We start from the raw sequence: 15,403 nt of genomic DNA, 5'->3' as shown, positions 1-15,403 counted from the left end.
AACATTTCATAAAAACTTAACCTTTATCAGGATAGTCAGGAATAGGAGGAGGATATGGAATGTGTGGCTAATTGCCTCCACAAACAACTTCTTCCTTTGCCATGAGACCGGAATAACTCGATGGTGCCCAGCTACCATTACTGAACATTTTGATCAAAGATTCCATCGAAGAACCCTGATCAAAACGGGGAAAACACAGAATAAAATTTCAAATTCTCATGGACTCTAGACTTTCTGGAGCCATGGAGGGTGGATGAACCCCTGAAACTATTGCCCTGAGATAATCCTTAAACCAAAAAAAAATCCCTTGAAGTCATCTTAAAACTGAACAATAGTTTAGCTTAACTAGTAGAAAATGTCTGCCTTGAGCATTATGCTCTTTTTAAGAACTATCTGTATGAGATCAAATTGACAACAGCAACTCTAAAGAGTAGAACCTTAGGGGGCAGTGAGTTTGTTAATGAGGGAGGAACAACTCAGAAAAGGAGGGTGAGAATGGTTATACAACTCAAAGAATGTAATTAATGTCACTAAATTTGTACGTGTATAAACTTGAATTGGTGTATGTTTTGCTGTGTATATTCTCAACAAAATAAAATTTAGAAAAAAAAAACTATCTCTAAAGAGTACACAGACTTAAAGTAGACATGGACACCTATATTCAGCAAACCAGTTGGCATTAGAAATTAAATGGGACCAGAATTTACCACCTCCTAAAAAGCAGTTATTTGGTTCTATTGCTTCCAAACTATTGCAACCAAAATTCCAGTAACTAACACATTTGCTGTGTTCTATAAGCAGATGAAAATGTTTTATTTAGACCATTTCCAAGAATTCTGCTTCAAAGGTTTTGCATGCAGCATTCAAGCTTTCAAAGATCACGTATCATCAAGGTCTGCAGAGTTTTCACTGTCATTTGCAACAAGGGCTTCTCTGTTCTCATATGTCCAGAAGCCATTCAGATCAATTAGAATGGTGGTGACTGTGTCTCCCTGATTACTGTTGATTAAATCCTGAAGAGAGATTTTCAAAGGATCCTTTGGTTTTACCATGTCAAAGATTTCATCCTGTAATGAGGGAAAAAATAGTTAAATCTGGTATCTGATTTCACTTTAAGAATTTCCATCACATAATGTCTAAAATTCAGGACTGACACAGAGCTTATATAAAATTATTTTGTTCTAGTTTTTCTTTTCCATTTAACAGGTAATCTCGTTTTTCTACCTATAATCACAAAATTTTATTGGAAGTTTCCTTAGCTATGTGATAGCTAGTCCACATTTTATAAACAAAGAAATAGGCTTAGAGTTTAATCCATGCTACATTGTTAATTAATGACAGAACTATCTAGTGCAGTGCTCTTTGAATATATTGCCTCCCTATACTTTACTATTGTCTTCTAATTGATTTACTTAAGTGGAAACTCAGTTCATTTAAAGTAAAAATTTAACTGCTTCAGAATCAAGATACAAAGCTTCATTTCCAGTATTGATGTCAACCTACCATGGACCTAAGATGGCAAAGAGGGGAGGAAGTTAGATGTTAATATGAGTATTTCCAAGGAATTAGTACATATCTTCTACTTTTTGTAGTAAAATTACTCAGTATTTTAGTAGCATCTAAAGAGGCAAACTGCATTCAGATTAGAAGCACAACTTGTAGAATGTAATCAATGTCACTGAATTGTACATGTAGAAACTGTTGAATTGGTTTATGTTTTACTGTGTATATTCTCAACAACAAAAAATCCACTAGCGAAGGGGGAAAAGATTAGAACAACTCAGGTAGATGTGTGAACTTTTAATTTTGTATGTTTGTGAAATCTCCCTGTTTAGGGTGGTTGCAGTTTAAAATTACTAGTTCTTAAACTGCCTGATGCAAAGTTTCAAATTTGTTTGATATATATTAAACCAAAAAGCCCTTTATCTTATACTTACTTAAAATTGAACAGGGCCATTTTATTAAGTTACTCAACCTGAACCTGAATGAGTACTGGATACTCAATGTTTTTTAATAATCGGTGCAAGTCAGAAAATGCTGGGTAGCAGCATGTGTTTCTAATACTGGTAGTTTCCATACTGTAGGATTGATGTCTCCTTAAATCTAATACCAAAGTGAACAAACCCTTTAAAGTAGCAGACCAAAAACACACCCTAACTTAAACAGTTCCCAAGTTAAAAATTCTGTTTGTAGTGGAACAGGCTGTGAAGGGATGCAGGCTATATTTTCTTAATTTTCAAAGACAATGAATGAATGCTTCCAATGAGAACACAAGACTGACAATGCTAAAATCATAAGCTATACAAATCAATCAGTCTAAATACAGTCTCACCTTCTAATGATTTACATATCAGTTAGCACACATGAGAGCAAATATCTGATTCTGTATAGTACTTCATAGCTCCTAAGTTGCTTTCATATAAAATTTCATTTAATATAAATGATTTATCTGGTATTATGTAAATTAAAGGAAAAAGTAACCTTGACATCTTGAAATGAAACAGGATCTTGTCCATGGATTTTCATTAGTTCCTGTATGGCCTGTATTTAATAGAAATAAATCTGAAAATAAATAAAACATATAATAACCTTCCTCCTGCCCCAATTTAGCCTTTCCTAGGTTCACTTCCTTTCTTTCCTATCAGACCACAAGCTTCATTGTCTCAACCCCTTCTGCCAACATTCTCAACTTCCTTGATCTTGCTCCACATCCAGTCAGCAAAACCTGAACACTGGATTAGTATAACCATCTGCCTTTCTAGTCCTACACCGTAGCTACTGAGAACTCCAGAAGAAAATGACACAAGACTGCAGATTGCTGCTGCTACATAGGCATGATCTCCAACCTCAAGGGGGCCCTCAGCGTGGCCTAGCAATTATTCTGTTATGCTCCTTCCATTTTCCATGAACACTGTTCATATTTTCACCACTCTTGAAGCCCCTAATCCACCCTTTCTTCCCACCCCATACCCTGCCTTCTACTTGACAGAAAAAATGGAGGCTGTCCTCCCTCAAATTCTTCCCTTTTACAAACTTTATTGGAAAAAAAAAAAGGAAGGAACCACTATGATCCAGTTGGATTAATAGATATTTCAGGTGATAATCATTCACTATGGAAAATGTGAACCTTAAAATTCTTGGTAAATATTCAACTAAATATGATCCAAGTGACTACTCTGTTTAAGGTGCTACCAGGGGCAGTATGAGTTGGAATCGACTCGATGGCAACAGGGTAGGGGCGGATTATCTGATGAGCAAAGTAAGCGCATGCTTGCTTGTGCTTACTAATCTATAGTGAACAACTTCACATGTCAGCACATCAAAGATTCTACTTCTAGGTATGGTTGGCATCTGTCTCTCTTCCAAACCCAAAGCACCTTCCTACAGAACCAAAGCCTCTTTTCAAATTTACAATCCCAGTAGTGGGGTGGGGAGCGAAGACTCAGTAAGCAAGGTAAGCACAGGCTTACTTGTGCTTACTCATCTGCAGTGAACAATTTCACCTGTGTTTCACTTTGATGTGGTGAAACCCATGTGAAATTGTTCACTACAGATGAGTAAGTAAGCACAAGTAAGCCCATGCCTACCTTGCTTATTGGATAATTCGTCCCTGGATGCTCCGAATATCAGAATATCCATAGGGAATCTCTTTGAACTATGGAGATCAGTGTCTGTGAGTACACTTTTGGCTACTATAAGCAGAGTGGTAGACCTGAATGGTGTGACACAGAGTACACCATTCAGGCCCTGCTTTACCACTGGGATACTGATGGACAAAGGCTCCACAACCAGCCCAGGATTACAGGGTTCAGTGCCAGAACTTTACACCTTAGTCCATACAACCAAACCTAAATAAAACTTTGATAAAATAGATGCATATAAGAAATACTTTAAATTATTTTATAAACAAAATTTAATATTCTAAAAGTAGAAGATACTAAAATCTTTATGAAAAAGGGTTTTGTGTTTAATTTCCAAAAGACATACTTGGCTCTTCTAAAATTGAATGTTCATTTAATAGGTTTGCCTAAAGTGGGGGCACACCTATGATAGGTTGGTCTTATCCTCTCAGATTAGCAATTAATTTATGCTCATATAGTATTCAATTAAAAAAAAAGTAATACAGGGTTGCTATGAGTCAGAATCAACTCAATGGCAGTGAGTTTATTTTTTTTTAAACACCGAGACTGTAATTTATCCTTATAATATTTATAGTCACTATTACCTAAAAATTCATAATGGAAAGCCTTTGAGGGAATTTACCATGAAATTATGAAACATATGCTATGAAAGTCATAAGGATAAATTCAGAAAACAGAGTTATTTAAAGATACCAAAAATGTTTTAAAATGGAAAAGAAAAAGGCTTTAGGGGACAATGGTCTATGACAAAGATGTGAAAATGTCTTTTTTAGTGCTTAAAAAAAATTTTCTACTGTTGATCTTTACTGTTGATAAAAATAAAAACTAGCTATGGAAATACGGTGATGGAGTGGGATATTACTGTACAAAACTTCCATCCAGTGGAAAAGTCACTATTCAAATTGAGGAATATTTTTTGTCTTACAAGGGCAGACATTCCTACTTGTATACCTGCTGTATCTGAATGCTTATCAAATACAATCAATTCCTACCTAAGAACTCATCTGAGACCAATTAAGGCACAAAATTAGTGCTTCAGTAAACGTTTCACACTGAAATGCAGCAGATGATTCTGGCCAGTTTTTAAATTATTTTTATTTATTTATTTTTACAGTACAGCAATTAAAAGAATCTGCAACTACAAAAGTCTGCAAGACTTCTGTGGAAAAGAGCTACCTTTCCTAACTATTTAATTAAAGCTTCTATAGGATTTTATACACTTGGTCACCAAGAACACAGGATTTCTCATGCATGTTTGTATCTCCAATGGCTAATACATCCCTTGACATACACATAATACACAATTTTAGTATTCTACATCCCAAATCAGCTTTAATTTAGCCCATTTATATTTTTTAAAAAGAAAAAAAAAATCTTGATTTCCTTCTGAAATCTGTTGTATGTAAGCCTTTTTAAGTTAAAAAAAAAAAAATTACAAATCATGTAAAATTGTCACTAGGTAATTTAAACCAAATGGTACAAAATATTTTACACAAATAAGACTTACCCTAAAGAAATAATTAAGGGAAAAGACATTCAGATATCCTTTGTTCTCAATATCAAGGAGTTTGAAAATATATTGCAGAGCTGCAGGTTCTTTTCGGTTTTCTAATGCAAGAACAAAGTCTAGGTAGGTCTTATAGTCCTGTTAAAAAAAAAAAAAAGACATTTATTAGAGGCTTTAGTTGGAATTAGTTTTTCAAGTGAATATCTGGTGATCTAAAGCTATTTTGACTATAGTGACTAAGGTCATCATAAGCTACCACTACATTTACATCTTCATTTCAGTGTAGTCATTTTGAAAAAAATTATCTGAAACAGAACATTATATTTAAAAAGCTATTTTGAAATATTGCTTAAAATTTTTAAATCAGATGATTTCCAATAAGGATGTTTTTAAGAAAACCATCTTGAGACTGCCAGATGTTCTATAGTGAGCTCAAACTGTTCTCATCTGAAAACAGGTAAAAGAGTACAAATAAGAGCTAGAAAGACATGAAGAGAACACAGAGCTCTTCCTACACCAAAGGGATATTCACACATTACTTTTTTTGCATGATGAAAATAAGTAGACTACTTGGGAGATTCTTTCGTAGAAAAAAATTCTTGGAAAGGATTTTGTAGGCTAAGATCAAGAATTTTTGCACCAACTGAAGTATAAAGAGAGAAATGCAGCCTCATCATGGTCTAACTCCATCCACAGTTGTGGCCTCCAGTTTTCTTTATTCACCAGAAGTCATTAGTATACTACAAGCTCCTCCCTGTCAACAGCTGTGGGAGTCACAAAGCAGAGTTTCTGTGCCTTTTTTCCTTTGCAGATGGTTAACAATGACGTTTAACAAACTGCTATAGCTAAAAGATAAAACCGAAAACCCTGTTCTCTTCTGATAATATGACTTTCTTAAGCATTTGCTTTGGAAAATTTACCAGATCCTTAACACATGTTTTAGCACATCCTTAGCAAGAATGGAGACTTAAAATGCTATTTACAATTTTCCTTCTCAAGTATGTTGAATTACAATGATAAAAGGACAAATAAGGTATTAAAATTTTCTATTTAAACTAAGCACACATAGGAAATAAGGTTTTTCAACAAATTTATCTTAAGATCAAAGATATTGTTCAAGATACTGTTCCCAAAACGAAACCCATTGCCATAGAGTCAATTCCGACTCATAATGACCCTACAGTACAGAGTAGACCTGCCCCATAGGGTTTCCAAGGGTATAATCTTTATGGAAGCAGACTGCTGCATCTTTCTCCCACGGAGCTGCTGGTGGGTTCGAACCACCAATTTTTCAGTTAGCAGCCGAGTGCTTAACCACTGAGCCACCAGGGCTCCTTAAGATATGGTTACACACTGAAACAAAAATAATGCTGTATCAAAAAAAGGGTCTGTGGAAACTGTGGACACCTAAATTTTTTTTTAACATATCAGGAGATTTAAACTACTACCATTTCTCCATCATAAGTGAGACACTCCTGGAAAACACGGTCTAAGAAGACATTGGTCATAGTTGCTGTTCCATAGCGGGAGAGTTCTTCTTTACTGAGCATGCCATTGTGATCCTTATCAAGATTCAAATATTGGCCTTGGGAAGAAAGATGATGAAAAGACACTTGTGATCAAAATAAACTAAATAAAGAAAAAAAGGATAGACATTAGCAAAAAGTCCTTTTTATTGGTTAGTATTTCGATTTTCAAACTAAGTACCGTTAAGGTAGTGCTCTTACTGTAAAAACATCAGCTATCTCTGCAATCTCGATCAGAACAACCATTAAACTAGAAACAGTCAAAACGACAGGAAGGCCATGGCCTTTGGGCTATTTCACTTACATCATTATTTATTTTCAGTTTGCAACCTTTCAGAACTGCCCCAGGTTTCTAAATTAGATGGAGGTAGGGGTCAACAGAAAGCACTGTCACTGGCACTTGAAAGCAGAGATCAACGATGCCATAATGGAGTTGGAAGAATCACCCAACAGAATAATGTAGCAGACTAATGAAATTCAATAAAAGAGCAAACCAAGCCCTAGAACACCTTCCCTTGTGACCTGAGAGCAGCATTTTATCACAATGCAAGACAATAGCTGATGTTCATAATGATGCTCCTGGGTCAACAAGAAAGGAAGAAATTACATTCTGTATGTTCAGTTTGAAAGTAAAGTGTAATACCTTAAAAAGATTTACAAAAAATTTACCAAAGTAAAAATGCAATGGTATTTAAACAAGTAAGCTTTAGTAATCTTGAATACTAGATCTTAAGGTAATTAGAATACCTTGATGTTAAGGTAAATTAGCCTATGTATAAAATTGTCCTCTGGAAACTAATTAACTGAGGAATGGATAATTTAAATTTTAGCATTATGACAGGAACATACCATAAACCCTCAGGGCTGAGGGAGCAGAAAACCAATTTGTTTCTTGACTCTCCTTGGACAGTTCCTCATCCCTTAGCTAAATGAAGAAAGAGACATAATCAGAAGGCAGTAACTGTCAAGCGATATAATTAGACAAACAAACAAACAAACACTATATTTACCTCCAATAAATCATCTAGGAAGCTGCATGCTAAAATATCTTGAATTTTTATCTTCCCTTTATAGAACATAAAGAAACACAATTACTTAATTTCATTTTTAAAACGAGAGCAACTTAATTTTTAAAAAGTATTATTTTAGAAGAGGTATTTAAAGCTTCTCAGCTCTTATGCTCTAAAGTCCTTATTACATAAGTCTGCAGGGAACATTTAATAAAATCTCTACTTGCATGTCTACTTGTATACCACTAACTATATAAATCCAAGTGATAAATCCTTTCTAAATTACACTGATATTAGATTCCAAATAAAACTGTTGAATATTTTGTGAACATGGATATGTGGAAGGTTCTGGTATAGGAAGCAATAGAGGCATGGTTAAGAGCAGACAGATGAAAGTCTGAATGCCACTTATAGATAGGTAATCTATTTAAGTCTCAATTACCTCATATATAAAATATGGACAATAATAGTACCCTCCTTATGGGATTTTGAGGAATAAATGAAAAGAATCTGTATAAAATGCCTCGGACAGTGCCTGGTGTATAACAAACAGTCAAAACTGTTAGCTATTATTATTTTGTATAACTTCAAAGGGAAAAGATGTGTATGTGCCTACAGTGGAAGAGTTTAAAAAAGATTTGTCAGCTACCATGTACTGTGATGGGCTCAGCTGAATTTTCAACAACAGAAGGAGAACCGAATACTTTGATTTGGGCCTTCTCTGTTCCTTCCTCTGCCCGTTATACATACTGAAGTCTGAGCAGGTTAAGATAGTTGATAAAGCATACTGTGGATGAGGCCAAATTACTAATCTGTTCCCCATATAGGATCGTTTACATAATAGAAAAATATATAATGGTTAAATGGTTCTTATAGTTCCCAAATGCATACTTTTCATCAAAAAGAGAACAATCCTCCAGCACATCACAAATTAAGGGCTACAAATTATATAAGAACTGGAAGGAGCCACAGTGATTGATTACCTAGCTTATGTCTCTTCATTTTAGGGGGGAAGAAACTGTGAGAGGTTAGTGGCATTTCCACTGTCACACAGCTGGTTATAGTTGTTGCCAGTAAATGATAAAAGAAGAGCTTAATATAAAATCTACACCAAAACACTGCTGCTGTTTTGAGTACTTTTCTACCTACTTAAAATTCACCACATTATTAATGACAATGACATATTAGGAAAATAATTAAATGACATTTTCAAGACTTTTCTCTAGTTATCGAGATTTAGAAATAATAATATTCTTGTAATTTCTAAGTTAGATAAGATTTTCTTTTACCTGTTCTTAGAGGGTCTAAAAAGAAGAAGAACTTCCTAACTGCAGTACAGACATAAAAGGAGTAAAACGATTTTTCCAGCCCATCTAATTGTGGCAAAGTAGGGATAAGTTCCAATATGTAATTTTCTAAATCCTGAAACAAACAAAACAAAATATAACTTTAAAGCATCAAATGTCCGATCTTGATTCTTCATTAGTTTACTGGAATATAATTTCCGCCCTAAAAATTATTCCTCATTAATAGTATATAAATGATGGAATTCATGACTATGTTAGTGGTGAAACTATGTTATATTCATTGTTTCTACTAATTTACTTTTTATTTATTTTTTGAATAACTAACATCCTACATAGTTCAAAATTCAAAATGAATAAAAAGATAGTCAGTAAAAAGTCTCCCTCTTACCCATTTCCTCTCCCCAGAGGTAACCTGTATTATCAGATTCTGATGTGTCCTTCCAAAGATAACTGACGTACGTACAAGCCAGTACCTACGTATTTTTCTCTCCTCATTTTTACACAGGATATAGCAGCACAACACGTAAATTCTTCTGCATCTTACTTTTATCATCTAACAAAATACCTTGCAGTAATTCCATATTGTCTCTCAACGAGTTGGTACATTTTTAAATAGCTACATATTATTCCTATAGGGTCACTATGCATCGGAATAGACTTGATGGCAATGGGTTTTAGTTTTTATTACATTGTATGGATGGATCATAATTTAACCAGTCTTCTCTTGATGGACAGTTAGGTTTTTTCCAGTCTTTTGCTACTCAAAAACAATGCTACAAGGGCTGAGCTGATACATTTTTCATTCATAGATATTGTGGGAGAATACCTATAGGATAAATTTCTGTATGTAGAACTGCTGGGCCAAAAGGTATGCACGTTTATAATTTTGATAGATATTGGCAAATTTCTCACTTTCCCACAAAGGCTACATCAAGTTTACATTCTTAGCAACAATATGATGGCTGTTTCCACAGTTCCCGAACTGTGTACCAAGGTACCCTGTACACTCTACAGTGAACTCAGAAGGGTGCAGCAGGATATTTTAAAATTTTAACGTATTTTAAAATTTGGACATTGCACAATCTACTAGCTCGAGGTAGTTCACGTTTTCAGCATTAGATTGTGCTATATTCCTTTTGACGACATCAATCTTTGCAAAGCCAGGTTTTTGGCAGTTGCTGTGATAAAGCAAGCACCATCAAAAATCAGTGTGGAACAGGATATGAGGTTTGAGTAGATGTACAATGCTCAGTGATTACAACACATCCCATTAGTAATCGTTATTTAAGAATGAAGTAAAAATATTTTCTTTCTATTTATGTGTATTATTTTTTCAAATAGCTAATAAGTTGTTAGGCTATGAATACTTTCAGTAAGTTGTTCAAAAAAAACCAATTGCCATGAATTTGCTTCCAACTCATAAGGACCCATGTGTGTCAGAACAGAACTGTGCTCCACTGGGTTTCAACGGCTGATTTTTTGGAAGTAGATCATCAGGCCTTTCTTCTCAGGTGCCTCTAGGTGGACTTGGACCTCCAACTTTTTAGTTAGCCACTGAGCATGTTAACCAAAACTAAATAATAAATGGAACTATTAGGTATTTCTTTTGGCCTAGAGGTGCTATGAAAAAAATAACTGACACCTAGAACTACTATACGACCCAGCAATTCTACTCCTAGGTATATACCCAAAAGACTTGAAAGCAGAGACTCAAACAGAGACTTGTAAACCAATGTTCACTGCAGCACTATTCACAATAGCCAAAATGTGGAAACAACCGAAATGCCCATCAACAGATAAATGAATAAACAAAATGTGGTACATATATACAATAGAATACTACTCAGCCAGTCAGAGAAATGAATGCTACAATATGGATGGAACCAGAAAACATTATGCTGAGTGAAATAAGTCAATCACAAAAGGACAAATATTGCATGACTTCACTTATATAAAAAGACAGATGTATAGAGAACAAAGTTTATTAGTGGTTGCCAGGGGCTGGAGGAAACAGAAGGAAGGGGTTGATGGTGATGGAAATATCGTGATGATTAAGGGTAGGGTTGCACAGCCAATTGTTGTAATTGCTGTCAATAAGTTATACACCTGTAAAAAATTGAATTGGCAAAAGCTGTGTGATAGGTATATTTACACCAATGACAAAGACAAAGACTAACTGCTGAGGCTGATTATGTACAACAAAAAACCTCATGGGATTTGGTTTCTTGGGTTGGAGGTTTTGGGTCATGGTTTCATGGGATATCCCAGTTAATACACCTAATGACATGTTTAGTGTCTCTGTTCTACCTCCTAGTTCGATGCGTAGTGCCTGGGGTCTTAAAAGCTTGCAAGCGGCATTCCAAGGCACAACAACTGGCCTCTATTCGCCTGGAACAACAGAGGAAGGAGAGTCAGGAATAGGAGGAGGATAGGGAATTTGTGGTAATTGCCTCCATGAACAACTGCCTCCTTTTCCATGAGACCAGAATAACTGGTAGTGCCTGGCTACCATTACTGAACATTTTGATCAAAGATGCCATAGAAGAATCCTGATCAAAAGAGGAAAAATACAGAACAGTATTTCAAATTCTCATGGACTCCAAACTTTCTGGAGCCATGAAGGTTGGATGAACTCCTGAAATTACTGACCTGAGATAATCTTTAAATCTTAAAGCAAAAATACCTCCTGAAGTCTTTTTGAAACCAAACAACAGTTTAGCTTAACTAGTAAAAAACATGTGTCTTGAGCATCATGCTCTTTTAAGAGCTATCTATATGGGATCAAATTGACAACAACACCTCAAAAGATTAGACAGGAACCTTAGCGGGCAGCAAATTCATGTTAATGAGGGAGGAGTAACTCAGAAAAGAAGGGTGAGACTAATGCACCACAAGTACCACAGCCTCCACCAGACTGAATTCAGCACAACTAGATGGGGCCTGGCTACCACCACTGACTGCCCTGACAGGAATCACAACAGAGGGTTCCGGACAGAGCTGGAGAAAAATGTAGAACAAAATTCTAACTCACAAAAAAAGACCAGACTTACTGGCCTGACAGGGACTGGAGAAACCCCGACAGTATGGCCCCTGGACACGCTTACAGCTCAGTAATGAAGTCACTCGTGAGGTTCACCCTTCAGCCAAAGATTAGACAGGCCCATGAAACAAAATGAGACTAAATGGGCACACCGGCCCAGGGGCAAGGACGAGAAGTCAGGAGGAGACAGGAAAGCTGGTAATGGTCAAGAAGGGGAGAGTGTTGACATGTCATGGGGTTGGTAATCAATGTCACAAAACAATGTGTATTAACTGTTTAATGAGAAACTAGTTTGCTCTGTAAATCGTCATCTATAAAAAAAAAAAAAAAAAAAAAAAAAAAAGTGAAAGAAAAAAAAGGAGGGTGAAAATGGTTACATAACTCGAAGAATGTACCCAGTGTCACTAAATGGAACATACAGAAACTGCTGAACTGGTGTATGTTTTGCTGTGTATAATCTCAACAAAATAAATAAAATTATATATTTTTAAAAAAAATTACTGACACCAAGGGCACTGCAAACTGAGGAGGTCTGGGAACCATGACCTATTCTACATTCCCTCACAAAGATGCATTTTCAAACCTTTTGATCTTTGTCAGTGTGACAGGTGAAAGAGATTATTTTAGTGTTGATTTATTTGGCATTTTCACTTATTATAAATGAAATTAAAATCTTTTCTTAAGAGTAAGAAGCATTTGTATTTTACTTTCTGCGAATTATTTTTATCCTTTACCCAGTTTTCTATTGAGTTAATGATCAACTGTTTTCTTCTTGATTTCTAGGAGCTTTTAATATATTAGGATAATTGGCCATTTATCGCTGAGTTTCAGATATTTTTCCCAGTTTCTTGCTTTTCATTTATGTTTGTGTATGATGGTCTTTGGAGCCCTGCTGGAGCAGTCGTTAAGAGCTCAGGCTCCTAAACAAAAGGCTGGCAGTTTGACTCCACCAGCTGCTCCTTGGAAACCCTACGGGGCAGTTCTACTCTGTCCTATGCTATGAATCGGAATCAAGTCGACAACAATGGGTTTGGGTATGATGGTCTTTGCCCTACAGAATTAAAAATATATATACTTATTTAGCTGAATTTATTAACTTTTTTTAGGCTTCTGAGTTTTGTCATACTTAGAAAAGGCTTTCCCTATTCCACAATTTCATACTTAAAAGTCTCCCATGGTTTTTTATATTTATTTTAAAAAATTTGTTACTTTTACCTTAGCCAGTTTAAAGTATAATGTTTATCGTATATCTCAGATGTTTTATAATTTAAGTTGTAGAACAACAGGCATCTCAAACTTCATGTGTCTAAAACAGGACTCTTAGCATCCGTAGGAATCCCTGGGTAGCACAAACAGTTACCGCGCTTGGCTGCTAACCAAGAGATTGGCTGTTTGAGTCCACCCAGACGTACCTTGGAAGAAAGGCCTGGTAATCTACTTCAGAAAAATCAGCCATTGAAAACTCTATGGAGCACAGTTCTAGTCTGACACACATGGGGCCTCCTCAAGTTGGAATCGACGGCAACTGTTAACTGGTATCATCTTTAACCCTGGTCCTCACTCATTTTTCCCTATTACAGCAGTTTTTAAAAACAAAATTTTAAGACTCATCTTGGTTCCTACGTTTCCCTCACCTCCTGCCCCCCACATCCAATCCAGCAGCATTTTTATCTTTTTTCAGGGGAGGGGCAGGGGGAGGAAGAGGTGTCCAACATATACATTGAATTCATCTATTTCTGGCTTTCTCTACAGCCACCCCCCCGGTGTGGACCACTATGATCTCCTATCTGGACTACTGCAGTAGCCTCCTAACCATTCCCGGTTCCACTCTAAGCTTCTTACAATCCATTCTCCACACAAGGACTTCCGGCAAGATGGTGCTCTAGGCAGAAGCACCACACCATCCCTACACAGCAAAGATCTGAAAAACTAAGTCAAACAGAGAAAACAGCAATCCTGAAACCCTAAACATCAAATGAAGAGATAAAGAACTCAGCCTAGCACCAAATGGAATAAGAAACCGACAGAGAACAGAAAGCGAGGAGACATACATGCAGAGGTCTCCTATCAGCTAACACAGCATGGATCCGCCATCTTGGACTCTATCAGAGACCAGCAAATAGGGGGTATGAGAAAGCAGCTTCACAGAGCTTCCAGCAGGAGATAGAACCACTAACTGGCAATATACGCTTTCCCAACCCCCACCCTTCTTCATCTCCACTCGGCCTCCTCTGCTTCCCGCATCCAGTCTCTTGGCCAGGAAGCACCAGCTGCTTGATTTCCACCCGCCCGCACTGGATGACTCCCTGAGTGCCATTTGTTGGCTGCTGGTGTTGCTTTTTTCCGCTTCTTTTGATTTCTTCCTTACCTCTCACCACCTCCCCCCTCCTTTCACTCAAATACCTGGATCCGTGCACCATCTTTCCTTCTTCCTGAGGGCTGTGGAGCTCTGCTCGAGTGTGGAACTGCTTCTTGGTCCATGCTGCCACACTGGTGGGATCCTGGGGCTTTTTTGTTTGTTTTGAATTGTTTGTTTTCTTTTTCTTTTCTCAAGTTGGGAGGCCGTTCTGGCTGGGCAGTGCTGCGTGGCTTGGGACCTAACCCCTCAGCTTGTGCAGATGCACAGACAGATCCCTGAGAGCATTTCTTTTTCATGGTTTTTTATTTTTTTGTTCTTTTTTTTGTGGGGGGGGTTCTTGTTCTTTTCTTTTTGTTTTCTTTTCCCTCTTTTTCCCTTTTTGTCTTTCTTCATTACTCAGTGTCTCATCTCTCTATACCTTCCTTCTCTTCCTGACCCCTGAATAACTGGGCTGAGTGACACCTCTATGCCTTCTAGCCAGGCTGTACTTCAACACCTGAGAACAACTCCCCCAGACCTGGTAGCCGCACCAGTGGGATCCTTGGGAGCTTTTCTTTTTTCTTTCTAATTTTAATGTATTCATTCTTCTCTTTTTTTTCTTCTTCTTCCCCTTTTTGTTTTTCTCAATTTCATAGTCTCTCACCTCTCCACTCCAATTGCAAGCTCCTCTAGCAGTTTTTTTTTGTTTGTATGTTTTTGGCTCCTGTTCCTCCCTCCTCTCTCCCATATCCATCTTAGCTCCACAAAACACAATCTACCTCCTCCATTCTGCCTACCTGCACCGTGCGCTTAACATTACACCACCAAGCAGCACCTGCACAGCCTACCAGAACCTGTCCTGCAGTGATTACCAACCTGCCCTGGTGGCTGTAGTAAGTGCTACAAACAACCCATCCCAGCAACTCCTCTTCAGCTAGACCCACCCTGCTGTATCATATCTTAGCGACTGACCCTGCCAATTGGAGAAGGCGAAAAGTATCATAACCACAGGTGAGCAAACAACAAAGAACACA

General features: G+C 36.9%; 1 protein-coding gene across 3 annotated transcripts in view; it reads right to left on the bottom strand.

Annotated features, from left to right (window-relative positions):
• Positions 1 to 789: 789 nt before the first annotated feature.
• Positions 790 to 15,403, bottom strand: part of PPP2R3C (protein phosphatase 2 regulatory subunit B''gamma) — a 25,969-nt gene continuing 11,355 nt past the window's right edge. For 2 of the 3 annotated variants that reach the window (XM_004376515.2, XM_023731469.1), the window contains exons 7-13: positions 8,974 to 9,106; positions 7,685 to 7,740; positions 7,524 to 7,599; positions 6,597 to 6,733; positions 5,149 to 5,286; positions 2,482 to 2,541; positions 790 to 1,067 (exon numbers count right to left, since the gene is read on the bottom strand). In XM_004376515.2, coding sequence (XP_004376572.1) covers positions 879 to 1,067; positions 2,482 to 2,541; positions 5,149 to 5,286; positions 6,597 to 6,733; positions 7,524 to 7,599; positions 7,685 to 7,740; positions 8,974 to 9,106 — 789 coding nt within the window. In that variant the 3' untranslated portion in view covers positions 790 to 878. Of the gene's footprint in view, positions 1,068 to 2,481; positions 2,563 to 5,148; positions 5,287 to 6,596; positions 6,734 to 7,523; positions 7,600 to 7,684; positions 7,741 to 8,973; positions 9,107 to 15,403 lie in introns of those variants that run through there. The other variant, XM_023731470.1, reaches the window with a different exon arrangement.

The sequence above is a fragment of the Trichechus manatus genome, unplaced genomic scaffold, assembly GCF_000243295.1.
Source record: "Trichechus manatus latirostris isolate Lorelei unplaced genomic scaffold, TriManLat1.0 scaffold00043, whole genome shotgun sequence".
Taxonomy (NCBI): Eukaryota; Metazoa; Chordata; class Mammalia; order Sirenia; family Trichechidae; genus Trichechus; species Trichechus manatus.
Note: the sequence above shows the minus strand (reverse complement) of the source record. Positions and strands in the feature narration are given on the sequence as shown.